The sequence below is a fragment of the Erpetoichthys calabaricus genome, chromosome 15 (genome assembly GCF_900747795.2).
Source record: "Erpetoichthys calabaricus chromosome 15, fErpCal1.3, whole genome shotgun sequence".
Taxonomy (NCBI): Eukaryota; Metazoa; Chordata; class Cladistia; order Polypteriformes; family Polypteridae; genus Erpetoichthys; species Erpetoichthys calabaricus.
Window position 1 is genome coordinate 26,803,139 of NC_041408.2, and position 26,978 is coordinate 26,830,116.

Consider the following 26,978-nt stretch of genomic DNA (forward strand, 5'->3'; position numbering starts at 1 on the left):
TTGATCATTTCAGATCAGGGCCATTTGGCTTTATGCCCTCTAGTGTGTGCTGAGCGCCTGAATCTGGTAACCTCTTGGTTATGGAGATGGAATGTTCCATTGAGGTGGAGTGGGTCCTTTACAGGTCAGGTCAGGTTGGGGAGCATGCACTAGTACAATGTGTTGCCACACCCACCACACAACAAAACAGCTCGGGATCCCGGTTGACAATGCACCAGGCAGACACATGGTCCAGTCCTACCCTCCGGAAATGACAGTCTATCTGCCGCAGCCAGGTGTTACGTGAGTGTCCCCTTGGTGTGGTGCTGCTGCTCGGGTCCTCAACAGTGAGGATCCTGTGGGCAGGATCACCTTTGGGGAATCGCGCCATAGTGCCATAACTGATGCCCCCTCAAAATGCAGGTAATGTGCCTTATTTGGGACTCCATGAGCAACCACTCATTCGACACACAAAGTCAAACCAATGGTACCCAAGGATATTCTGGAGAGACACAGTACCAAAGGAGTCGAGTCTTCGTCTCAGGTCACTGGATAGCATCCATGTTTTACAACCATATAGCAAGACAGGAAGCACTAGGACTCTAAAAATTTGGACGTTTGTCCTTCTTCAGAAATATTAGGAGCACCACACACCCCTTTCCAGTGACCTCATGACCCTCTATGCTCTACCAATCTGTCTACTGACTTCATAGGAAGATTCACCAGAGACATGAATGTCACTGCCCAGGTAAGTAAACCTCTCGACAAGGTCGACACTCTCTCCGCAAACAGACACACTGCTGATGGCTGTGCCTAAGAATTCATTAAAGGCCTGGATCTTGGTTTTTATTCAGGACACTCACAAGCCCAGACACTCAGACTCCTTGCTCAGTCTCTCAAGAGCCTCCATTGACTCCATGAAGATCACAGCATCGTCAGCAAAGTCAAGATTAGTGAATCTCTCTTCACCAACAGATACTCCACAGCCGCTGAACACTCCTTTACAGAACTACAGTTAATACAAACTCATCTCAAGCAGTCTTTTTTATCTTTAACATATTCATCAGGCTTCCACTACACATCTTGAGTAGAAGCTCTCAAACTTTAGTGCTTCTTGGTCACTTTCCAAAGTGTTCCATCATTTTAATTAAAGCCAGTCATACTGCAAAGTTCACATTCAGCTTTATAGTCATGTGTGCGTTTGTACGTCTCCAAAAGCTTTGTGACAGTAATACAATACCATCTATCGACAAAGAACAATGAATATAACATCATGCATCAAATTCACCATAAGATGATAAATGCAAGAAACACAAATCACATAAACTCATGAAGTGGCCAGTACAAGTGAGTTGAGAGTAACTTTGTGACTTTATGATAAAAACTATACCTGAATCTCTATGATGGCGGAGTTGTTTAATAGTGATGTTATGTGCTGCTTTACAACATTGTATCTTAAACTATGGGTTGTGTTGTGGGTTGCTGCCTTTTGGGTCACACTGGGTCGTGATTCACCGTTGTATTTAATAGGAAAGGTTCATGTAGATGTTTGGAAGTGCCTTGCAATGTTCCTCCCCCAAACTATGCGACTCTTCAATTCCACCCGGGGGGGGGTAAACGTTAACATTTAACATTATACAAAGTTATTGTCTGTTTTTCACCTGCATTATTATCATTCTTTAATTTAATATTATTTATTGTATTAGTATGCTGCTGCTGGAGAATGTGAATTTCCCATTGGGATTAATAAAGTATCCTATCTATCTATCTATCTAGTGCTTCTGGGTCAAAAAGAGTAAAGGTAGGGCTCAGTAAAATAAACCTGGAACCATCACACACATCATACCCCTTTAGTGCAATTTGGTAAGTCTCTGGCTTTTATTCCTGATTTATACTATTGTGGAGTCCTGAGAGCAAATGCCAGCTGAGTCCTTATGATTACTTGACAATAATGTTTTCAGAGATTGAAAAGATGGAGCTGCAATAACGGCTGACTGGCCTAGTTTTGGAGGAAGTGCATCAGAAACAAAAGAAAACAAAGTCGAAATGTGCACACATAGCTCTGCTGAACACATAAAGCGGCCTAAAAATAGCCAAATGCACCGTCTCCAGCAGTGACACTGGAAGAGCCGCTCTTCAAAGACCACCTCATCACTCCTGGATGTCACTTACTGTGTGTAGTGCTTCCCTGGTGAATGATACGAGTCAGAGAGCGGTCATTGCCAGAGTCGACCTTCTGCCCACTCCTGTCATGTGGGCTGCCTTACACTGTGATGAAGCGTTTGACACTCTTTGGCTTAAGTCAGGTTAAAAATGACTGCTGTTGGCTAACATGAACCTGGTGTAGAGGACAAAGCGTGCAGGCTGCATACCTGCAATTCAGCCTCTGTGAATCGTTTTGTGAAAGCGGAATTGAAATTGAACGTGTCATCAGATTTCAGTGACCCAGCTGCCTGCACATGGGACTGATGAGATAATGTCATGATTCAGCTAGCAGGACTTCCCTGACTTGTGTTTATTTGAATTTTCTGTGTCTTCTTCGTTTATTGTCAGGTGTTATTTTTCTAGGATTAATGGTATTTATATATGTTTGTTAATATTGCTTTGTATTATTTAACTTGTAAGTATTGTGTTTTCCCCTGTTTGGCCTTGTTCTCTTATGTGCCTTGTGTTTTGCAAGTGGAACTCAAAAAGCGGGGGCCACCATACTGTCACGGCTGAAGAACCGTCCTCAGTCTTTATAGTCTGAAGCTGAGAGTGCATACTTCAGTGGTCCGTTGAAGTTCACAGAGTGCCTTGTATGTATCGATCTTCTAGTATAGCATAGAATGCATCCATCTTCTACTTTCTGGATTTTGTTTCTGTTTTTGTGAATCCTGACTGTCAGATTTCTGTATTTGGACTGTTTGCTCTGATTTGCCATTTAGGGAAACCCTTTTGCCTTTCAGTTTTTTGTGCTTCTTTGTGACTTTCAAATGAATATCCTTATTTATAAAGATTTTGCTTTAGCTTTGTCCTTAAGGCAGAAGGTTTTCATGTTTTACCATCCCCCTTGATGGCCATTTTTTGAAGTTTGTACAGTGCATCCGGAAAGTATTCACAGCGCGTCACTTTTTCCACATTTTGTTATGTTACAGCCTTATTCCAAAATGGATTAAATTCATTTTTTTCCTCAGAATTCTACACACAACACCCCATAATGACAACATGAAAAAAGTTTACTTGAGATTTTTGCAAATTTATTAAAAATAAAAAAACGGAGACATCCCATGTACATAAGTATTCACAGCCTTTGCTCAATACTTTGTCGATGCACCTTTGGCAGCAATTACAGCCTCAAGTCTTTTTGAATATGATGCCACAAGCTTGGCACACCTATCCTTGGCCAGTTTCGCCCATTCCTCTTTGCAGCACCTCTCAAGCTCCATCAGGTTGGATGGGAAGCGTCGGTGCACAGCCATTTTAAGATCTCTCCAGAGATGTTCAATCGGATTCAAGTCTGGGCTCTGGCTGGGCCACTCAAGGACATTCACAGAGTTGTCCTGAAGCCACTCCTTTGATATCTTGGCTGTGTGCTTAGGGTCGTTGTCCTGCTGAAAGATGAACCGTCGCCCCAGTCTGAAGTCAAGAGCGCTCTGGAGCAGGTTTTCATCCAGGATGTCTCTGTACATTGCTGCAGTCATCTTTCCCTTTATCCTGACTAGTCTCCCAGTCCCTGCCGCTCAAAAACATCCCCACAGCATGATGCTGCCACCACCATGCTTCACTGTAGGGATGGTATTGGCCTGGTGATGAGCGGTGCCTGGTTTCCTCCAAACATGACGCCTGGCATTCACACCAAAGAGTTCAATCTTTGTCTCATCAGACCAGAGAATTTTCTTTCTCATGGGCTGAGAGTCCTTCAGGTGCCTTTTGGCAAACTCCAGGTGGGCTGCCATGTGCCTTTTATTAAGGAGTGGCTTCCGTCTGGCCACTCTACCATACAGGCCTGATTGATGGATTGCTGCAGAGATGGTTGTCCTTCTGGAAGGTTCTCCTCTCTCCACAGAGGACCTCTGGAGCTCTGACAGAGTGACCATCGGGTTCTTGGTCACCTCCCTGACTAAGGCCCTTCTCCCCTGATCGCTCAGTTTAGATGGCCGGCCAGCTCTAAGAAGAGTCCTGGTGGTTTCGAACTTCTTCCACTTATGGATGATGGAGGCCACTGTGCTCATTGGGACCTTCAAAGCAACAGAAATTTTTCTGTAACCTTCCCCAGATTTGTGCCTCGAGACAATCCTGTCTCGGAGGTCTACAGACAATTCCTTTGACTTCATGCTTGGTTTGTGCTCTGACATGAACTGCCAACTGTGGGACCTTATATAGACAGGTGTGTGCCTTTCCAAATCATGTCCAGTCAACTGAATTTGCCACAGGTGGACTCCAATTAAACTGCAGAAACATCTCAAGGATGATCAGGGGAAACAGGATGCACCTGAGCTCAGTTTCGAGGTTCATGGCAAAGGCTGTGAATACTTATGTACATGTGCTTTCTCAATTTTTTTATTTTTAATAAATTTCCAAAAATCTCAAGTAAACATTTTTCACGTTGTCATTATGGGGAGTTGTGTGTAGAATTCTGAGGAAAAAATTAATTTAATCCATTTTGGAATAAGGCTGTAACATAACAAAATGTGGAAAAAGTGATGCGCTGTGAATACTTTCCGGATGCATTGTATGTGTTTGGGGACATTGAAGTTATTTTTGAACGTCAGTTGTCAGTTCTTCATGTTGGACCTGAATAAGCTGAAGCCTTCCTGTGCAGTTCGGAGGTCAGCCTGACTGAGGGGAGGCCTATTCTAGGCAAGGTTGGTGGGCCTGACCTGCTTGTGGAACTTTTAGGAGTTGTCACACCCTCTTAACTATTGTAATAGATTACAAATGCAAGCTTTTGAAGAGGCTGAGGCCCCTTCATCAGGTGAGGGTTAATACAGGTTACACCTTGCCTGATGAAGTGGGGCCTTAGCTGCCTCGAAAGCTTGCATTTGTAATCTATTTAGTTAGCCAATAAAAGGTGTCATTTCACCCGACTTTCTCCTGTATCAATCTATGGCTAACACGGTACAACACTGTACTCTTAACTATTGTATAAGACTCAAATCATAACGGACAACAGGTTCAACTTGGAGAAATCCTGCTGTCATTTACTTTTTTTTTTTGATTTTATTGAAATCACACAACATTCCACACAAATAAATCAATTTTTACAAACATAAGATCGAAAACAAATCAACCCCCACCCCTGAGAGAGAGAGCTAAGCCAGCAGAGTAAAACTTAAAGCTAGTAAAAATAAGTAAATAGATGACTTAATAAGTGAATAATGATAAATGGAGAAATCCTCAGTGCTTTACGAGCTTATTCTAAAATGTTATTGATCAGATCCTGCCAGGTTCTGAAAAAGTTCTCTAAGTGAGAATTTGATTTTTTCCAGTTTCAAATAACGTCAGTTACCCACTGACTTAGAATACGAGAGTTAGGATTCTTCCAGTTGAGCAGGATAAGTCTACGTGCCAGTAGTGTAGTAAAGGCAATCACAGTTTGTTTGTCCTCCACTTTAAGCCCCTCTGTGAGCCCACCAAACACAGCTGTTAGTGGATTAGGAGGGATTGTGACTCCAAGGCTGTCTGAAAGACATTTAAAGATTTTGGTCCAAAATAATGTTAAGTTGGTGCAGGCCCAGTGAGGCTGGAACTTGATTGCAACGTTCGCAGGTTGGATCTTGCCCTGGAAACATTTTGGACAATTTTAAACAAGAGAGATGTGCTCGATATATAATTTTGAGTTGAATAATTGTATGATCTCGTTCTTTCAGTCACTACCCATAGCTCATGACCATAGGTGAGGGTAGGAACATAGATCGACTGGTAAATTGAGAGCTTTGCCTTGCGGCTCAGCTCCTTTTTCACCACGACAGACCAATACAGAGCCCGCATCACTGCGGACGCCGCACCGATCCGCCTGTCAATCTCACGCTTCATTCTTCCCTCACTCGTGAACAAGACCCCGAGATACTTGAACTCCTCCACTTGAGGCAGGATCTCGCTACCAACCCTGAGAGGGCACTCCACCCTTCTCCGGCTGAGGACCATGGTCTCGGATTTGGAGGTGCTGATTCCCATCCCAGCCGCTTCACACTCAGCTGCGAACCGATCCAGAGAGAGCTGAAGATCACGGCCTGATGAAGCAAACATCCCATTGCTGCCTTCCACTCCTTTTCTGAGATATTGAGTGAGAGATCCTTTTCCCACTGTACTCGTGGATCTTTGAAAGGGAGGGACTGTAAAATGTTTTTATATATTATAGAAATGCTGTCTGAGTCCTCAAGACTGATCAATACTTTTTTCCGGCATAGAGGTAGGTGGGAGGTGAAGAAAATTGGGCAGGTTCTGTTTAACAAAGTTTCTGATTTGAAGGTAGTGAAAGAAATGTGTTGCTGGAAAGTTAAATTTGGAGTGTGATTGTTTGTAGGATGTAAAGACGTTGTCTATGTGCAGATCTCTTAACTGATTTAATCCTGAATGTTTTCCAGATATTAAAAACTGCATACGTTTGAAAGGGTGGAAAAATGTGGTTCTCGTGCAGAGGTGCCACAGATAAAAGCTTCTTTATCATAAAATACTTCCAACATTGGTTCCATATTCTGAGTGCTGTTGCTCATTTTCTTATCTTTCCTGTAGGGGGCACAGTTTAAGCTAGCATATTTATTGATTTATTTCTCTATTTTAAGGTCTGTACTGAAATCAAATCCTAGCATGCTAGAAATGCTCAATATTTTCACAGACTGAGCTTTCTGCCTGTCTGTCTTTCTCTAATACAATCCCTTTCATAGCTCTCTCTTTCTGTGTGTACGTATTATTTATTTTTCAAACTGATACAGCACCTTTCCTATCTATGATCAGTCGTTCCTTTCCTATTTATCATATTATGTACAACCTCAATTCCAATGAAGTTGGGATGTTGCGTAAAACGTAAATAAAAACAGAATACAATGATTTGCAAATCCTTTTCAACCTATATTCAATTGAATACACTACGAAGACAAGATATCGAATGTTCAAACTGATAAACTTTATTGTTTTTTTGCAAATCATCACTCATTTTGAATTTGATGCCTACAACATGTTCCAAAAAGGCTGGGACAGGGGCAGCAAAAGACTGGGAAAGTTGAGGAATGTTCCAAAAACACCTGTTTTGAACATTCCACAGGTGAACAGGTTAATTGGAAACACAAGGTGTTTGTCATGATTGGGTATAAAAGGAGCATCCCCAAAAGGCTCAGTCGTTCACAAGCAAGGATGGGGCGAGGTTCACCACTTTGTGAACAACTGCGTGAGCAAATAGTCCAGCAGTTTAAGAACAACGTTTCTCAACGTACAATTGCAAGGAATCTAGGAATTTCATCATCTACTGTCCATAATATCATCAAAAGATTCAGAGAATCTGGAGAAATCTCTGCACGTAAGCGACAAGGCCGAATACCAACACTGGATGCCCGTGACCTTCGATTCCTCAGGCGGCACTGCATTAAAAACCGACTTCATTCTGTAAAGGATATTACCACGTGGGCTCAGGAATACTTCAGAAAACCATTGTCAGTTAACACAGTTTGTCGCTACATCTACAAGTGCAAGTTAAAACTCTACCATCGAAAGCAAAAGCCATACATCAACAACGCCCAGAAACGCCGCCGGCTTCTCTGGGCCCGAGCTCATCTGAGATGGACTGACGCAAAGTGGAAAAGTGTGCTGTGGTCTGACGAGTCCACATTTCAAATTGTTTTTGGAAATCATGGACGTCGTGTCCTCCGGGCCAAAGAGGAAAAGGACCATCCGGATTGTTATCAGCGCAAAGTTCAAAAGCCAGCATCTGTGATGGTATGGGGGTGTGTTCGTGCCCATGGCATGGGTAACTTGCACATCTGTGAAGGCACCATTAATGCTGAAAGGTACATACAGGTCTTGGAGCAACATATGCTGCCATCCAAGCGACGTCTTTTTCAGGTTCGTCCCTGCCTACTTCAGCAGGACAATGCGAAGCCACATTCTGCATGTGTTACAACAGCGTGGCTTCATAGTAAAAGAGTGCGGGTACTAGACTGGCCTGCCTGCAGTCCAGACCTGTCTCCCTTTGAAAATGTGTGGCGCATTATGAAGAGCAAAATACGACAACGGAGACCCCGGACTGTTGAGCAACTGAAGTTGTACATCAAGAATGGGAAAGAATTCCACCTACACGGCTTCAACAATTAGTGTCCTCAGTTCCCAAACGCTTATTGAGTGTTGTTAAAAGGAAAGGTGATATTTCACAGTGGTAAACATGCCCCTGTCCCAGCTTTTTTGGAACGTGTTGCAGGCATCAAATTCAAAATGAGTGAAGATTTGCAAAACAACAATAAAGTTTATCAGTTTGAACATTCGATATCTTGTCTTCGTAGTGTATTCAATTGAATATAGGTCGAAAAGGATTTGCAAATCATTGTATTCTGTTTTTATTTACGTTTTACACAACGTCCCAACTTCAACCTCAACCACCATGTTTATCACCACTGCTCCATTTTTGTTATCTTTCTAGAAAGCGGCTCTCTGCTGGTGTGTTTAGGCCGAGCAGTCTTGGCACGTGTTCTGAGAACAGCTCTCTGTACAGAATGCAGGGCTGTGTTTCGTCTGGCTTCCCTGACACACTTTTTGATTTATTTTTTATTTAGTCGGCAATGCTGAGAGACCTATCCAATGTTGTCACCTTTGCAGTTTGTAACTGTAACACTTAATTCTGTCCCAGCGGCTCATCATTCCACAGCTGGCTCTGCGCAGTTCACTCCTTTATGTTTAAACAGAATGAACCTGCTTAATGCTTTTTGTGGAACTCACTGCCAAGTGAATTTTAAAGTTTTGTCTTGAATTCCAGATGGGTTTCTAATTTGCATGTGCTGCTGTGAGTTCTCAAGAACATTGCTCCTGCCGAGTCATGGCCACCTCCTCAGTCTAAGGAAAATTCTTAAGTACTGGAAAATAGCAAATATAATTCTGTTATATAAAAATGGCTGGTCCAAGTAACTGTAGGCAGGTAAGCTTAACGTGCATCACAGGTACATTAATGGAAGGAATTATGAAGGAGTAGACTGAGCAGTGCATGTCTAGAATGTGAGCTTTAGCGAATACTCAGCATGGGTTCAGAGAGAAAGGTCGTGTTTTACCAACATGCTGGAATTCAATGAGGAAGCAACAAAAAGATATGATTAAAGTGGAGAATATGATTTTATTTATCTTGACTTTCAGAAAGCTTTTGATGAGATGCCACATGAGAGGCTGGGCATCAAACTACAAGAGCTGGGGGTCCAGGTAGGTAGTGGGTGGGTGCAGAATTGGCTCAGACACGGGAAGCAGAGGTGAGGGTGCGAGGAACCTCATCAAAACTGGCCGATGTTAAGAGTGGTGTCCAGCAGGGGCACAACATTAAATTACTTTTCTTTACTAAGAGAACCATTGACACAAACAATAAATTATCAGTTAATGTGACGGAGAATAGGATTTTAGGGACTTGATATTATTTTGGAGAAAATAGGTTGATAGGTTTGGCACTCTTTGTTCTCGTCACAGCTTTTCTAATTTTCTGTGTGTTTCATCTTTTTGGGGGAGCCTTTTCTCGATTTGTGTCCCATGGCTCTTCGCTTTTCCAGCTGTTCCAAGGTGATTTCAGCTTTCTTCAGTGCTGGAGTGTCTGGGTTTGTTGAGCATCTTTCTTTCTGACTCACTCAATGGGAGTATTTTGTGTCTTTTGAAATTAGGATGAGGTTTTGGATCACCTTTTAGCTGAAGATTGTGTCATGGTGACAGGTGGCTGCAAGTACACACCATTTGCTTCTTTTTCTGTCACCCACGTTCCTGAGCTCGCTGCTTGGGTGTAGTGAGACTTTAGATTTTTGTTCTCTCAAAGTTAATCACACACATCATTTTTGGCTGCTGATGGATTTGGCACTGAGTGCCCACAGGAGAGAAAACAGATTTCAAGTTGAGATGCACGCTTGTATAATTGAAGCGCTGCTTTTGCTAAAGAACAGCGTGGCAAGTGAGCTGAGAATGATTTTGGTGACTGCTGCCTCAAGGCATTCAGCCAGATAATAACGCAAGCGCCATACTCATGCCTCAGCAGAAGCTGAAATGAATCATTTTATATTGTTCATTTTGAAAGTGTACAACACCCCAGAGATGAATTCCAAATTCAGCCTTCCTTTGAAACATTGCCAATGCCTGATTTTGTTCTGGGGTCATATGCTCCTTCAAGCCTGCCCTGACCACACAGCTGCCATCTCTAAGTTGAAGTCCTCAGTCCTCTAAGTGTGGAGACGTCTCCATTCACTTGACACATTATAAAGATGTTCATTCTTGCAGCCGTCCCGTCCGTTTCCATTAAGGTGATCTTCATCTTGTTCCTGTTAAGCAGAAATTGACAAGCAGAGGCGCGGAGTAGGAGCCCCAACATGAAAATGGAAGTGTGGCATGCAGTGCGACTTAATGCATGGTACAGTGCATACACAATGGTTTGGTGGTCTCCTTGCTGTCTGGGTATGAAAAAGGCAGCTTCTGGGGTTAGTGATCGGAGACCTATTGGTGCCGTTGTTATCATCTCTTGGTGGTACAAGGCTGTGAGGACGTACCTGGAATACTGGGTGCAGTTCAGCTCTTGGTATCACACAGTGACAGAGGAAATACAGAGAAGGCCTGTCAGTGAAAGGCCAAAAGAGCAAACAGAGATTTGAAAGGAAGACGTAAGGAGGACCTTGCTGATTGCTGAACTGTGTTTTGGACAGAGGACCACTGTGCTAAAGTCAAATCTAGCAGCACGCCACTTGAGTCTGACACTCACCTGTTAAAGTAATTCTGCATTACATTTTCCCAGTTTATTTTGTGAAAGCCATTTATGTGAAAAATGCTAAGTAAATAAAACACACACCTTGAAACATATTACAGTATTTATGTTTATGTTAAAGTCCCAGATTTCAGCCAGTGATTCATAATAACTCATTTAGCCATGAAAATTGATTAAGAGAAGGCAGCCTGTTAGCACTGATGTGCACATCAGTGGCGGCATGGAATTAAAGGACCTCCTTGACTAGCCATGGCCTCTCCAGACGGACATCAAAGTAAGTCTAGAAGACAGTGTCCGAAATCGGATGGACTACAGAGAGACTGAGATGGAAGAAGTGATGCTTGCAGAAAAAGATAAAAGCGACCAGAACAGGCAAACAGTAGCTGAGTAGGAAGATGTGGAATTGAAGCAGAAGTTCTTACCATACACAAAAAAGTTGGAAGGTGCTCTACATGTGTTAGTTTTAGACCCATTTCTCTAATTTGTTTGATGCTAGCTGCCTGGATTGTTACAAATAAATGCTTACATAAGTACACAACAGGCTAATATATCTAAGTGATTTAAAAGTCACTGTACCCTGATGATTATCAGCCTGTGGACCACTTGACTCACCCTTGCAGACCACTGAGGTCCACAGACCATAATTTAACAAGTACTGTGTTAAAACATCGATGAGAACAGCCAGGGAACAGAGGGGGTAGCAGAGAGACCTTGGGAAAAACTGCATGTAAGACATTTGACAAACGAGAGCAAACCATCTAATTCCTCAAGCCCACCTTGTTAGCCAGCTTATGGATGCCATAAAGCTCTTTCTGGGAGCTTGTTCCCAGGCAGTGACCCTCAGTATTGTTTTGCTGACAATGGGTATAAGCGTATCTGGTGGCCTCAGTTGACTCTGGTGCTCTTCTTGTGCTCTGAAAGCACTGCATGCTGATCATCTAGTTGCCCTTACTCTGGCTGCCATCATGACCCACCACTCCCTCTCACGGTAAGTGTTTGGTTGCTCAACACAAAAGTCTTCTGGGCAAAGTACATTTTGGCTGCTGGCTTTCCTCAACTACTGAACCTTCAAGCCAGCTTGGTGTAGTGTGCCAAGCTGAGTCAGACGCACCCTGTGTGTTTACAAGCACACATGCTGGTCATGATGCTCACATGTTGACATGACAGTAGCTTTCATTTCCTGTCTTATATACCGTATAACAGCTTTGCATTTCTGATTTGACATGTGGAGACCACGGTTTAGTTGTCAAAAGTACTGGAACCTGGAGATGGACAGTTTGGGTTACAGCCTAGAATATAAGAATGCGTGGCACATGTGTCCATCTTAGACAAGCTGCCCACAGCAGTCACACATTACTCCATGACTGTTGTAACCGTGCGGTTACTAAACTTTCAATCCTGGCTAAGCGTATAATGGATTGCTACTCCTTAGCTGGTGTGCACATGTCCTCTAACACAAGATTCTTGTCAGCCTGACTCCTTGGATGGCACCAACACACAACATGCGACAGAAAATCAGGCCAACATGAGGGGGCGCTGTGGGCATTGAATTTGACTGTTGTCAAGGTACAAATGCAGTCAGTGAGAGGGATGTATTCTGGCATCAGGCTCAGTGTGCATGCTAAAAATGTGACTGATTAAAGGAGAATTACAGCGACGTAATTAGATCCCCACAGACTCGTTGCAGGATACTTCATCGGCAAAAAGCAGGTGAAAATGGGGGTGCGATCTGGAATTCCTAATGAGCTGACAAGATAAAATAAAGGCCGCTGCTAAAATTGGGCCTGGACTGGAAGCTAATGTCAGAAACATTCATTAATTCCCCACTTGCTACTTCATTACTGGGTGCACATATGTGATTTACAAGTCAGCAGTGGGTGCAGGGACATGGGTCTGCCTGTCGCTGGCGAAGCGTGCAAGACACATCTTACCTCCAGATCCTTCCATGGCCTCACTCTTCTGTTCGGTGTTGTTTTTGCTTGATTTGTAAGATTACTGATCCTCTGTTTAGAGGTGGTCTGGCCTACTCTGGGCTATGAGCCCACCTCATGGGCCTCTCATGTCAATTGATGTCACCACTCTGATCAGCTCCTTACTTTCACTTGCCTGCTTCATGCTGATGTTTTCCAGGATTCCATATGGCAAGACAAATTAATATTTACAGATAGTTCTAAATGAGTTTTAACATAATTTAAAGTTTTTTGAAATCTCTTATTAATACTTCTGTTTCAAGATATCTTAAATGCATTTCATCCTGCTCACTTTGAAGATGCTTGCTGGGATATCTCAAGTACATTTCAAGTTCTCTTAAATTAAGTCTGTGCGCCTTGTCGGAAATGCAATTCCAGATGTCCCAATGCCTTTGTGTACGTTTTTAAATAGGAATTCCTCGTTTTAAAATATCTTGGAATGCATTTGAGATACCATGAGTGGCGCAGGGAGTTATTTTAAAAATAATTTGAAGTTCATGTGCAGTATCTCAATTACATGAATGTAATTAAAATAACATACAATGCATTTTATATATTGTCACATTTACAGTATTTACTGTATGTTGTAATTTTAGGTATTTCAAATTCTTCTTGTGGTCTCATAAAAGGGGTTTCTCCTGCATTCAAGATATATTTAAATATACTTTTAAGATATCTGAAATATATTTTATGATACAGAAAAAGGAGGAAGTTATTTCAAGACATCTGAATGTCATTTTGAACTGCCTCAGATACACTTCCAGATATCTCCCAATAGCTTCCTGTCCAGTGTTAAATATCTAAATGGCCTTCAAGATATCTTAAAATCCGTGGCAAACCAATCTGAAATAAATCTTAAGTATATCTGAGATATCCCAAAATGTACAACAGGTTACTTTGAATTATCTGAAAGTTTATGTGAGATATCATGATATGAACGAGAAGTTATTTTAAGATGTATGACATTATATTCTCCACCCTAGTGGCCCGCTTCTTCTCTTCTTCCGTCGGCATCTTTTCGCGTTAAGACTGATCAAGTCAGTGTTTGTGTTGCAATTACTTAGTATGTTTTCCTTCATTTTTCACTTCAGTTGGCACTTAAGTCTTTAATCTGCCTCAAGAATGATTTAAGAGATGAAGAGGTAGGGGAAGTGATGGCGAAGTTGGTAGGGATGAGAATGGCGCCTGCTGGCTGCTGCCGAGAGTTGATTCTACAATAAAATAAAATAAAAATAAAAAGAGGAATAACCTTGGAGGTCACTCATCACCCCGAAAGTGGATAGTAGACATCACGTAGTATATGTGTACCAAGTTTCAGGTCAATAGTTCAAACGGTTTATGAGCTACAGGTGATTTAAAATCCTGGACAGACAAACGAACAGCCACGCTAGCGTATTACATATAAAGATTATATATTTACAGCACGTAATGACCAATTGACCAAAAAAACCCAATTCCCATGAGCCCCTCCTCATCTGCGCAAACTCAGACACATTCTCCACATTTGTATCCCAGACCTTATAACATTTACACAAAGTGAAACAAGAAAAACCCTGTATGTGGCATCGCTGCCAGGTAACCGTAGTGAAGTTGTGCTCCTTAACATCACGCTCTGTGTCAGCGGTTGTGTTATTGTCCTTCATGCATCACGGTGTACTCTAGTTGTGCTCAGTTATCCAGTTGTATTATATAAGAAGATATCTGACAGTTTATTTATCTCAAAATGTGGTACAGAAAACTTTAAAGGGGCTTTATACCTAAATATCCTGAAATGAGTTTAATACAGGTGCATCTAAATAAATTAGAATATCATTGAAAAGTTAATTTATTTCAGTAATTCAATTCAAAAAGTGAAACTCATTATATAGATTCATTACATACACAGTGATTGAAATATTTCAAGAGTTTGTTTTTCATTTTGCTGATTATGGCTTATAGCTAATGAAAACCCAAAATTCAGTATCTCAGAAAATTAGAATACTGTATTGTGAAAACGTTCAATATTGTAGACTCATGGTATCACACTCCACTCAGCTAATTAACTCAAAACACCAGCATATGTTTCCTGAGCCTTTAAATGGTCTCTCAGTCTGGTTTGGTAGGCAACACAATCATGGGAAAGACTGCTGACTTGACAGTCGTCCAGAAGACAGTCACTGACACCATCCACAAGGAGCACAAGCCACAAAAGTTCATTGCTAAAGAAGATGGCTGTTCACAGAGTGCTGTATCCAAGCTACTTAATGGAAAGTTAAGTGGTAGGATAAAAGGTGGCAGAAAACAGATAACACAAGCTGCCTACAGGGATGACCAAAGCCTTGATAGGACTGTAAAGCAAAAGTATCTGGGGCATGAGCTACAACTGTCATATTCCTTGTGTCAAACCACTCCTGAAGCAGAGACAAACGTCAGAAGCATCTTACCTGGGCGAAGAAAAAAATGGGCTGGACTGCTGCTCAGTGGTCCAAAGTCCTCTTTTCAGATGAAAGTAAATTTTACATTTCATTTGGAAATCAAGGTCCCAGAGCCTGGAGGAAGAGTGGAGAGGCACAGAATCCAAGTTGCTTAAGGTCCAGTGTGAAGTTTTACACAGTCAGTGATGATTTGGGGAGCCATGTCATCTGCTGGTGTTGGTCCAAAGTCAGCGCAGCCATCTACCAGGAATTTTTGAACACTTCACGCTTCCCTCTGCTGACAATCTTTATGGAGATGCAGATTTCATTTTCCAGCAGGACTTGGCACCTGCCCACACTGCCAAAAGTACCAATACCTGGTTTTAATGACCATGGTGTTACTGGCCAGCAGACTCACCTGACCTATGGTGTATTGTCAAGAGGAAGATGAGAGACACCAGACCCAACAATGCAGACGAGCTGAAGGCCGCTATCAGAGCATCCTGGGCTTCCATATCACCTCAGCAGTGCCACAGGCTGATCGCCTCCATGCCACGCCGCATTGATGCAGTAATTCATGCAAAAGGAGCCCCTATCGAGTGCGTACATGGACATACTTTTCCGTAGGCCAAAATTTCTGAATTAAAAATCATTTCTTTTTATTAATCATATGTAATATTCTAATTTTCGGAGATACTGAATTTTGAGTTTTCATTACCTGTAGGCCATAATCAGGAAAATTAAAAGAAATAAATGCTTAAAATATATCACTCTGTGTGTAATGAATCTATATAACATAGGAGTTTCACTTTATGAACTGAATTACTGAAATAAATGACCTTTTCGATGATATTCTAATTTATTGAGATGCACCTGTATATGTGAACATCTGTATTGGCCTTTTTAAATCTATTTTACTCAATTCAGTTTATTTTAGTATAGCGTTCTTCACTGGATGCAGGCATAGAGCGCTGTGACAGATTCACAGGTAGATACAAATACAAGATTTACAAATTACTGATAATTCATTATCAAAATGTATGAAAAGACACAGGATTGTTTCAACAGACAGGAAAACAAAGTAGTTTGTAACTGATTAACATAAACTGAGCTCAGCAATACTGTATCTGCTGACTCCTTAATTGTTGAACTATGACCAGTTGACAGCGGAAAAATGGAGAGCAAAAACTCCTGTCAGTGGACAAAACAAACTGGGGGGTCCACAGTCAGTTGTATGAGAGCGTCAAAGACAAACTCGGACACAGTCAGAGTCCTAGAGACCTCAGCCAAATGACCACCCACCACCTCCCGGGTATTCTGCAGTGCATCTTTTATATTAGCAGGAAGGTCATTCCACAGCTTTGGTGGCCCATAACTAAAAGCTCTCACTGCTATGTTATTCATCCTTGGAATCATAAACAAACCGGCATCTGGAGATCTCAATGTGCACTTTGGTTTCTGAGTAATGATAAGTTCAAATAAGTAAACAAGGCCTTGGCCATTTTAGTCGTTATATGTTATGAGGAGGATGTTGAAATGATCTCTGAGCTTGCCTGGCAGCCACTATAAAGACTTAAAGACACGAGTTTCCAAATGTACATGTCTGAATAAACATCTACAGAGTTAAAGGTGTGCTAACGTAGTGGTCGGGTTCTAGGCAAGCCTTGCTGGAAGTAATGTACAGTAATCCCTCCTCCATCACGGGGGTTGCGTTCCAGAGCCACCCGCGAAATAAGAAAATCCGCGAAGTAGAAACCATATGTTTATATGGTTATTTTTATATTGTCATGCTTGGGTCACAGATTTTCCCAGAAACACAGGAGGTTGTAGAGAGACAGGAACGTTATTCAAACACTGCAAACAAACATTTGTCTCTTTTTCAAAAGTTTAAACTGTGCTCCATGACAAGACAGAGATGACAGTTCCGTCTCACAATTAAAAGAATGCAAACTATATCTTCCTCTTCAAAGGAGTGCGCGTCAGGAGCAGATGTCAGAATGAGAGAGAAAAGCAAACAAATCAATAGGGCTGTTTGGCTTTTAAGTATGCAAAGCACCGCGGCACAAAGCTGTTGAAGGCGGCAGCTCACACCTCCTCCGTCAGGAGCAGAGAGATAGAGAGAGAGACAGAGAAAAACAAACAATCGAAAATCAATACGTGCCCTTCGAGCTTTTAAGTATGCGAAGCACTGTGCAGCATGTCGTTTCAGGAAGCAGCTGCACAGAAGGTAGCAACGTGAAGATAATCTTTCAGCATTTTTAGACGAGCGTCCGTATCGTCTAGGTGTGCGAACAGCCCCCCTGCTCAATCCCCCTACATCAGGATTAGAGAATGTCAGCACAAGAGAGAGAGAAAAGTAAGTTGGGTAGCTTCTCAGCCATCTGCCAATAGCGTCCCTTGTATGAAATCAACTGGGCAAACCAACTGAGGAAGCATGTACCAGAAATTAAAAGACCCATTGTCCGCAGAAATCCGCGAACCAGCAAAAAATCCGCGATATATATTTAAATATGCTTACATATAAAATCCGCGATGGAGTGAAGCCGCGAAAGGCGAAGCGCGATATAGCGAGGGATTACTGTACTTTTTTATTTTTAAAGAGCCTAAGGTGGTCCATTGACCACATGCACTGTGTTTACTTTCTCAGGATGGTCTCCAACTCCAGTCCTGGAACACTACAGTGGCTGCAGGTTTTCATTCTAACCCTTTTCTTAATTAGTGACCAGTATTTGCTGCTAATGAGCTCTTTTCCCTTTATTTAATTGACTTGCTATTTAAGTCTCAGACCCTTCAATTATTTCTTTTTTCCCTAATTAGCAGCCAAACAGTAATGAGATAAAAACGAGGCAACACATAACCAGCAACCTGTGTCCATCATACAAATCAAGAAAGGTGAAGGTCTTAGTAATGTTGATCTGCTCAGGTCCATCACACATTTTGACAGTGATTTTAGAAAAAAGAAAGTCAACCGTTGTGGAAATGTCTGCTGTAGCAGAATGAGAGCACCACCAAGCCATAGAATCGAGTAATCTTAATTAACAAAAAGAGCCATTTTCTTATTAAGAAGCTGGCTGACGTCTGGGGCCCTGACTTAACTGGTCTTGTGTTAGCTCACTTCACATCTCGCTTCTGTTTGGATGCCATTTAAGGTAAAAATGAAGAAATTCAGAGGACTGACTGTGCAAAAACAAGTCAGTTTAAATGAGGGGACAAGAAGTCAATTAACAGCAAAAACTGGTCTCTAATTAAAAAAGGGTAAAAATGAAAACCTGCAGCCACAGTTGAAGACCCCTGGTCTAGTGTGTGGGCCTCTTGAGCCTGTTGTCATTTCCACTTCAGGATGTTCCATCCTGTTGTCTCTTCACATATCTTCTGAAGCACAAGCTCAGCAAAAGCAAATAGAACATTAGTAAAAGTGAACGCACATTAATTTGAAGGAGTATTTCAGAGCAGGACAGGATTTCATTTGATTGTTCTACCTGGAGAAAGTCACTATTAACCTTTACCGTGAAGTAGGTAGGAGAGAAAAGATGAAAGACAAACTAACGGGAGCTACACTATCATAGTAATGGCAAACAAGTGCCTGGCACGAGAGAGATGGCACTGGATCCTGTGTTACAAGTGTGGCAGGTCTGACCATCTAAGGCCTCAAGTTTAGAGTTTCATTTGAAGCCCATTAAAGCCTTGCCCTGTTGAAACGTCATGCTCCGGAGTTTATGTTATGGTACCACAGATGGCAAAGCCACCTTCTGGTTTTCCTGGTCCCTCGCACTGCACTCCACATCTTAGTCATCTGCTGGTTTTCATTGATACTAAACACATTTTATCATTTCCCATCCCTGTCTGGTTGGAGGCTTTGTTAAGCGTGTAGGAAAGTGGAAGACATGACACAGCCTAGCACTGTGAGTATTAGATCTCATTAAGGAAAGCTCAGTCCTCACCTTCTTGGTTTTTGCTCCAGCAGGGAGTAAGCGTTCAGTGCCTTACAGCAGTCTCATTCTTCTCTTTTGGTGGATGATGTGACCTTCATGTTGATCTCAATGGCTCCTGTCACTTGGGCCTGTTCCTGAATGCATATGTTATTCAAGCTACAACACATACAGTAAGTGTGTTAGTTCTTGGCTTATTCTTAAGACTCCATGCTTTTTAAGACCTAATCCCATAGTCCTGCCATGATGCTTCTCTCCTCACCGTACTTTTCTTTGAGATCTTTCCTGTGATGCTTCAGTTACCATGACCACTTCAATACATTTTGTCCAAAGTCTCTGAGGAGTGTGTCTTAATAAAAGTAGTATATGGTAGACAAAGTGTGTATGTGCTGTAGCAGAAGCCTATTCTTCAAAACTGGATAAACATCTATAGCATAAAAGAGGCTGTAATAAAACTGTTGGGTTCTGGGAATTGATGTGATGACATTGACAGTTCAGCAGGGTGTTGCACTCTCAATTGAAGTCTACATCTCTTCTCCTTCTTCTCCTGTAGAGCCGTAGTGTGCTCTGACTACCTGGTTTTTACTGTTTCAGCTGTAATTTGCAGGTCAGCGTACAGAAAGCAAATGTGCAGCTCTGTACAGATCAAGCCACCTTCTCCTCTCTTTAGCTCTTTAGCCCAGCAGCCAATTTCATTTTGTGGCCAGTCTTTGCGCCAGTGTCACAGCGTTAATATAGTGCCGTTTTGAAGAATCCTGAACTCTTTCTTTTGAGTTGCCATCTGCCTGTTTCTGGTTCCATCTTGAAAGCACACTTCGGTCTTTTCATAGAAACTGGAGCACTTCCTCTCAGTCTGAGCAGCAAGCTGCGTGACGCTGCCCTGAGCACTCCTTTGGTGCACATTACTCACTCTGTAGAGTATTGAATGTCGTGGACTTTCAGTGTCAGCATTTTAGTAGAGAATAACTCACTCCTGGAGATGCACTTTCCAAATAGAACTTTCACTTTATGCACAAAGACATATAAAAATATGATTTACTGTAAACAGTAAGACGGCAGGAGATGTCCTGAGTTGACCAGTTATGGGCATAGGTATGTGGAGACTTCAGAATTCCAGCATTCAGTGCAGGCGCAAAGGAAAGTGCTGATAAGGAGCTGAAATGTACCTGGCAGACGTGTGGGTTTGTGTATGTGTGTGCGTGTACACTCTTCATCATGGACAGGCGTCCTTTCTGGGGAGGCTTCTTGCCACAGGCCATGGGGCTTCCTAGACCTGCATGACCTGCAGGTTCAAACATTGAAGGCTTTGTTGAGTGTTGTTGTGAAACACGTCTTACATAATGAGAAGTAATTTGCTGACATGAATCACACTTACTGTGCGGATGCTGATTTTCAGCAGCACCTGACTGTGTGGAAAACTAGTTTGGTTTTTTTTTTTTTTCTCTCAATTGCAAATGTTAGCTGGCATATTTTCAACTTCCAGAGACACAAATGAGTTTGAGTTAAAATGATGCCATTTGTGCTCTTGAATACAAACTCCATGTGCCTCTTTTATAGCGTAGATATGACTCGGTCACATAGTACAGTACTGTGTGATATGGCATGTGTCGTACGTGGCTGGGGGTCAGACCCGGCTGGGACGCCTGGAAGGACTGAGAGGTGGCATATTTGTCCTCCGGGCCACGAGGGGGCAACCACCCTGGAGCAGAAGAGGGCCACGGAAGGGGAGCAGGGAGGCACAAGCCCGCCGCCAGGGGGGCACCCCGAACCTCATGGAGCCCGGGACATATTTACTTCCACCACACTCCTGGAGGACAATCCTTCCAGGGACACCCGGAGTGCTTCTGGGTGCTCTCCTGACGCTTCCGCCACACCAGGACGTGACGTCAGGTAGAGCACCTGGAGCTCATCCGGGTAAGAATAAAAGGGGCCGCCTTCCTCCAATCAGAGAGCTGGAGTAGGAGCAGGACGAAGCTCCTGGAGAGAGAGAAGGAGGCCCAGGAGAAAGGTGACTGGGGCTAGAGGCACAGTGTTGTGTGCGGGACGGAGTTGAGTTGTGTGGAGAAGAGCAGAAAATAAACAGCATTTTGTATAAAGATGTGGGTGGTGTCCGGTCAAGTCACACACATGATACAGCTCAGTACTATATAGAATAACATGGCACAAGCGTAGAGTGCAGCATTACTCCCTGAAGTACTGTATAACACACAGAGTGACACAGGATCACAAAGGACTGTAAAGGACAATGTGTCACAGGCCAGTTTTATGGTGCTTAGCACCATAAAATACTGGTGTAATGTAGGACAGCCTATATAGTAGAGTGCAGTATAGCATGATATAACACCAGGGGAAGTAATATAGTGCTGTACACAGTATATAGTGACTCTATAAAATAAAAAAGCACTTTATAGTATACAGTGACAGTAGGTAGACATACAGGTTAGAGATATTTCCCCTCTACAGGGTCCAGATTAACATCCAATAGGGACCGCTGTAGTAAACCGAAAACTGTCAACACTCCTTCCCAGTGTCAGGGGGCAGATGACTTTAGATACAACCCGAATACCTCCTGACTATCAAAGAACAGCCAACTGAGCAGCGAATGGAGATTCATGGCACTTCATTGAACACAAGGAGAAAGGCACAGGGAAAAAGTCCTCCGACTGCTAGAGGATGCACAGCTAAAGATGAGGATATACAGTATGGAATTGTGATGTGACTTACAGGGGAATGGGCAGCCTGGGGACCACCTGTGACATTAACCCCTTAAGGGCGTGAAATGCAGTCCAAGGGTGTAAGAACACCTGGAGTAGTTAGAGGGGGCTCTAGGATTCTATGCCTCCTATAGATGACTTGGGTGGATGTATAGCTGCCTCCATTACGGTGGAGATTAAGGGAGTGTAGAGGAGCCGGGAGGTGAGCTGGAGCAAACACTTTATTTGTGGGAGGAGATGAAGGGAGAGGTTCATAGAGAGAGAAAGAGACATGGGAGGCAAGAAAGGAAGTGCCTTATGAAAAGTCTCCCTACCAACAGGCAAGAAACTACAGACCCAAGATCAGCTACAGTGTTTACTAGTTTCTTTGGTTTGATTTTCAGTTTAGTCACTTTCTTTTGTTTAAATTAGCCCGTGTATTTTAGTTGCTGTCGTGAGTCACAGACTTGACTAAAGGGGTGTGTGAGGCCTCCAACAGGCCATAAAGCAGGCCAAGACCTTCACTGATCTGCCCAGAAGAGGCTCACTCAAATCGGCCAGTCCCTTACTACTACCTGCTGGCTTCAGCCTGCATGGACCCAAGCAGAATGAGCTACCAACCTCCATTCAGTCGGCTGACATCCTTGATGTGCTTAACAAGCAGTTGAATGCTCTCTTTATTCTGTGGCTGTCTCTCTGACTGATAATGGTATACCTATGATAGGTTCTTGTAACTGCTTAAAAGTTGACAATCTAAAGACAGTTGCAAAGTATAACTCATAAAAGCCTCACAAGGGTGAGAAACTGTCAAACCCTGACTTATAGAAACAACTCTTACAAGAAATCTTTAAAAACGAAGATTTTTCATCAACAAAATGTAGAAAACCAAAGTTAAATACTCAAACGAAAAAAGAAAGGAATTGCCTAAAAGGCAATCTGAGATAAAGTGTCTCAATACACAGTCCAAAAGCAAAATCAAGAAACAAACTAGAAAACCCTGAAACCAGTGATAGAAAATGAAAAATCAATACTTAGTTTTAACACCAAACGTAATTCAGTGCACCGCTGCTCAATCCATCTGTCTCTGGGTGAGTTAGAAAGACAGAGGGAGGACCCAGCAGCAGTGACGTTATGGTGAGCCCACCTCCTGCAGGTCCACCCGCAAACCCTGGCTGAAACAGAACACCCTCGACTGCTCTTTTCTATTTTTTTTTAATAAACTATCTTGGCATTATCCTGGGTTAGAGACTGTCTGCCACAACATGACGCATCGTAGCGTATGAGAACACAGCACAGTATGGTGCTATTTAGTAAAAGATGGCGCAGCCAAGTGTGGTATAGCAGAACACAGTACTGTTTGGCATAGCCTAAGACAATAATGCATAGCACTACTGAGTATAGCCTGGCACCGAATCTGGTAATATTGCACCATACAATGTAACACCAGTTATTGGCCAGTTAGCTATAACATCACATGGTGTAATAACGACTGACCCATCATGCCACAGTACTGTCCAGTACCCCCAACGTTTGGGTTTGAAATTGACTTGAGAGCTGGCATGGACAAGTCCGGCACACGTTTCCAGTAGCCATGTTGTGTTTCCAGATCATTTTTGTCTCTATGGTTATATAAGACCGAGGAGAAAATTGGATGAGACCCCCTAAGCAGTATGTGAGCCTCTGGTGAGTATTCTGTGCATTCCTCAATACAGGGAGCCTTTGGCACCCATAGGGGTGTGGCAGAACATTGGGACGAGGGTGTCCGCTTTAAATACACTCAGGGAATGTCTTCATTAGTTTGGAAAGAAAGACAAATCCTCAAGTCAGTTTTTAAGTGCCAGCTTTTCATTTTGCTGCTTAACAGTATAAATCTGTGCACGTGTGATCTATCAAAATCATATTTTTCATTAGCTAGTGTGCCGGATTGCCAGCAGGTCAGCCTTGTTGATGAATACAGTTGCTAAAAGACGCATTCAGCTAGTTGAGAAGATTAATGGCGACTTTTAAGAAATGCTTTCTCCTTACCGTTTATTAATATACTTTTCATAGATGAATGTGCAGACGGGCAGAGTGGAAGCATTGATAAGTAGAAGACGCTATAGAATTACTGTTACCGTCAGTCCTATGAAGGGCCCTCTGATTTGACTTTCTACCTGCAGGTAGACCACCGTGGAGCCAGGAGAAGCCGGAGACAATGCTCTCCCTTGTCACACTTTTCTTATTCTATATTGATACTTTACGTTTCTTTGCCAACGGGATTTTCATGTTCTGGAAATAAACGAGATATCTTCAACAATGACTCAGTGTCACCTTTTCTCTAATCAAAACAGGCACTTCTCTGCTGGCATTCCTGCAAGGTGCTATATAAAGTACAAAGAAGTCCTGCTATCCAGTATCACTAACACCACTTTGTCTTTTGTCTCCCACAGGCCTTCCCTTGCATTTCTACTGGAATATACGGTAAGCACAGGACTGCATGTTACTGCCATTCTCTGCCATTGATTCATCCTCAGAAATGATGCAGTTGTAGCATTTACTAAATAAGCACAGTGACAGGACATGTCAAGGCGACACTTTCACTCTGTTCTTATTATGCTTTTTATGTGCTGCGGTTTTGATTTCTTTCTCATGTCTGATGCAGTTCATTTTTTTTCAAAATCTAAACAGAAATAAAGTGTTAATTCAGATTAGACCCTCTCCCTTCCAGTCCAGTATGTGCCCCCTTTTTGATAGATATATCGTGATTTTGAATGCTATCAGTGCGTTACAAGAATCTAAACAGTTTAGTGTGCTTATGGCTAACTCATCATGGAACACATGGCTCAGATGTCACCTTTTTGCTAATGTTGTTGATTTTTAATGTTAACAGTATTGATTATTTACTTTCTGGATGTCATTGTGTGTTCTGCTATGTTCCCTGTGTTTTGTGGGTGGTCCCCCATGAGGTGGGGCTACTTGCCCGTCAGCACAAGGGACTGCCCTCAGCCCTAAAAAGGAGGAGGAAAGCCCACTGTCTGTCCATCCATCCATCCATTTTCCAACCCGCTGAATCCGAACACAGGGCCACGGGGGTCTGCTGGAGCCAATCCCAGCCAACACAAGGCAGGAACCAATCCCGGGCAGGGTGCCAACACACAAACACACCCACACTAGGGCCAATTTAGAATCGCCAATCCACCTAACCTGCATGTCTTTGGACTGTGGGAGAAAACCGGAGCGCCCGGAGGAAACCCAAGCAGACACGGGGAGAACATGCAAACTCCATGCAGGGAGGACCCAGGAAGCGAACCCAGGTCTCCTAACTGCGAGGCAGCAGCGCTACCCACTGCACCACCGTGCCGCCCCACTGTCTGTCCCTTACAGTTCATCGTGAATCCACTGGTGTTGGCGAGTTTTGTTGCATTTTTGATTATCATCTTGCGTTTGTGAAATGCTTCATTTTGTGACCTCTGTGTTTTTTTGTTTTTCTTTGGATTTTGTTTGAGGACGGTGTTTTCTGTTCAGATTGCCTATTTTAGCTGTTGCTGTTGTTTAGCTGTTCTGAGCTTCTTGATACAGGGCAGTTTTTGAAATATAAATCTTGGTATTTAAAAAGATTCTTCATTTCCCTTTGTGCGACTAGCCAGGTTTTGAACCTTTTCCCCACCTCTAGTGAGTATTTTGAGTGTTTTTGTGACTTACTGTGCTTTGGAACTTTCTGGCACAGTGCTTCCCAAACTCGGTCCGGGGGGCACACTGTGGCTGCAGGTTTTTTTTCCAACCAGCTCCTGTTTTTAATTGGACTCCTTTGCTAATTAAGTGGACTGTTGTTGTTTCCCAAGATTCTGTGTTTTGGGAGAAATATAGAAATTAGAAAACTAAGTTTGGTAAAAAAAAAAATATATATATATATATTAAAATGTACCAAGCAGTTATATGGGAATAATGCATTTTTTTTTCTTTTTAACAATATTTTCATCTTGATTTTCATTCTACTTTTCCTGGAGTTCTAATTGTTTAATTAATCCATTATTTACTAATTAGTGGGTCTGATGTTAAAGTAGTGGCAGCCTTTGATTTTTGAGTGTTGTTCGCCAGCGTGTCTGCTCTGCTCATTTTTAATTGTCATTAATAAGATGCAATGAAGGTGGAAAAACTGCATGGAGAAAGGACAAAATATAATAAAATCAACAAAAGAGAGCTAAGCATTTAAATGTATAGCAAAAGCAGAAATATTTCTAAATGTCTTATAAATGTAAAAATCATGCTGCTTTCTGAATGTAGAATAAGAGATAAAAAACACCAGCTAATGAAATGGGCCGAGTTTGGGACTCCCTGCTCTAGCATATAACCGGCAGGCCACACCCCCAATCACAACCCAAGGCGTTGGCCTATCATGCCCCTCCCTTGGCCACACCCCCTCTTTCTGTCTGTCTAACGTTAAGCTGAGGTGTCATCTGATGCTGTCTGAGTTTGGTAACTCCATCACTTGAGGAGCCAACAAACTCCACGCCTGCTTGGTTATGAAGTCTCGTTTTTTGGCACTTTTTGCGCTTTCTCTTGTAGTGCTATGTTTGACTCCTATTTTGTGACTTGCCATTTTGCCACCAACACCTTGTTTGGATATTTTCTCTGAATGTTGCTCACATGCTCCTTCAGAAGTTACATTTTTTCAGATGTTTCATGAAGTTTCCTCGTCTTGAGCCCGTTTCTCTCTCACTGAACTGATCCAAGGAGTTTGATCTTGCTGATTTTAGTTTTTAAAGTATGGCAGTTCTGTCCATCCGCCACGTCGACTTCCTCACAAAACGGAAACTGAGAAAATAATGAGTAGCCGACCACCGGCAGCCACCCCAATCCTGGCGCTTTGATTTATAGGCCGAGTGTGGCTGGCATCCTTCTGCACACTTTGAAGGGCACCTTGCATTGTTTTTGCTTAACAAAACAAATTCAGCATCCAACTCCCACTAATAGTCTTCAATTAGCATTACTTGAGCACTGTCATCAGTATAAAAATAGGCGGCTTTGAAGCATGTTTGTCAGATGAATACGCGTAATTGGCAATCTTTCTCTTCATTTCCATGGTCCCAGCCATCACTGACAAATTAATCACAATCAAGAGGCAGCAG

The 26,978-nt window shown here is 42.6% G+C and overlaps 1 protein-coding gene across 4 annotated transcripts in view; it reads left to right on the forward strand.

Annotated features, from left to right (window-relative positions):
• The window catches only part of macrod2 (mono-ADP ribosylhydrolase 2), a 1,343,630-nt gene that overhangs the window by 1,025,329 nt on the left and 291,323 nt on the right, over positions 1-26,978 (forward strand). For all 4 annotated transcript variants that reach the window (XM_028820323.2, XM_028820324.2, XM_051919692.1 and 1 more), the window contains one exon: positions 24,300-24,330. In XM_028820323.2, the coding sequence (XP_028676156.1) occupies positions 24,300-24,330 (31 nt within the window). The remainder of the gene's footprint in view (positions 1-24,299; positions 24,331-26,978) is intronic.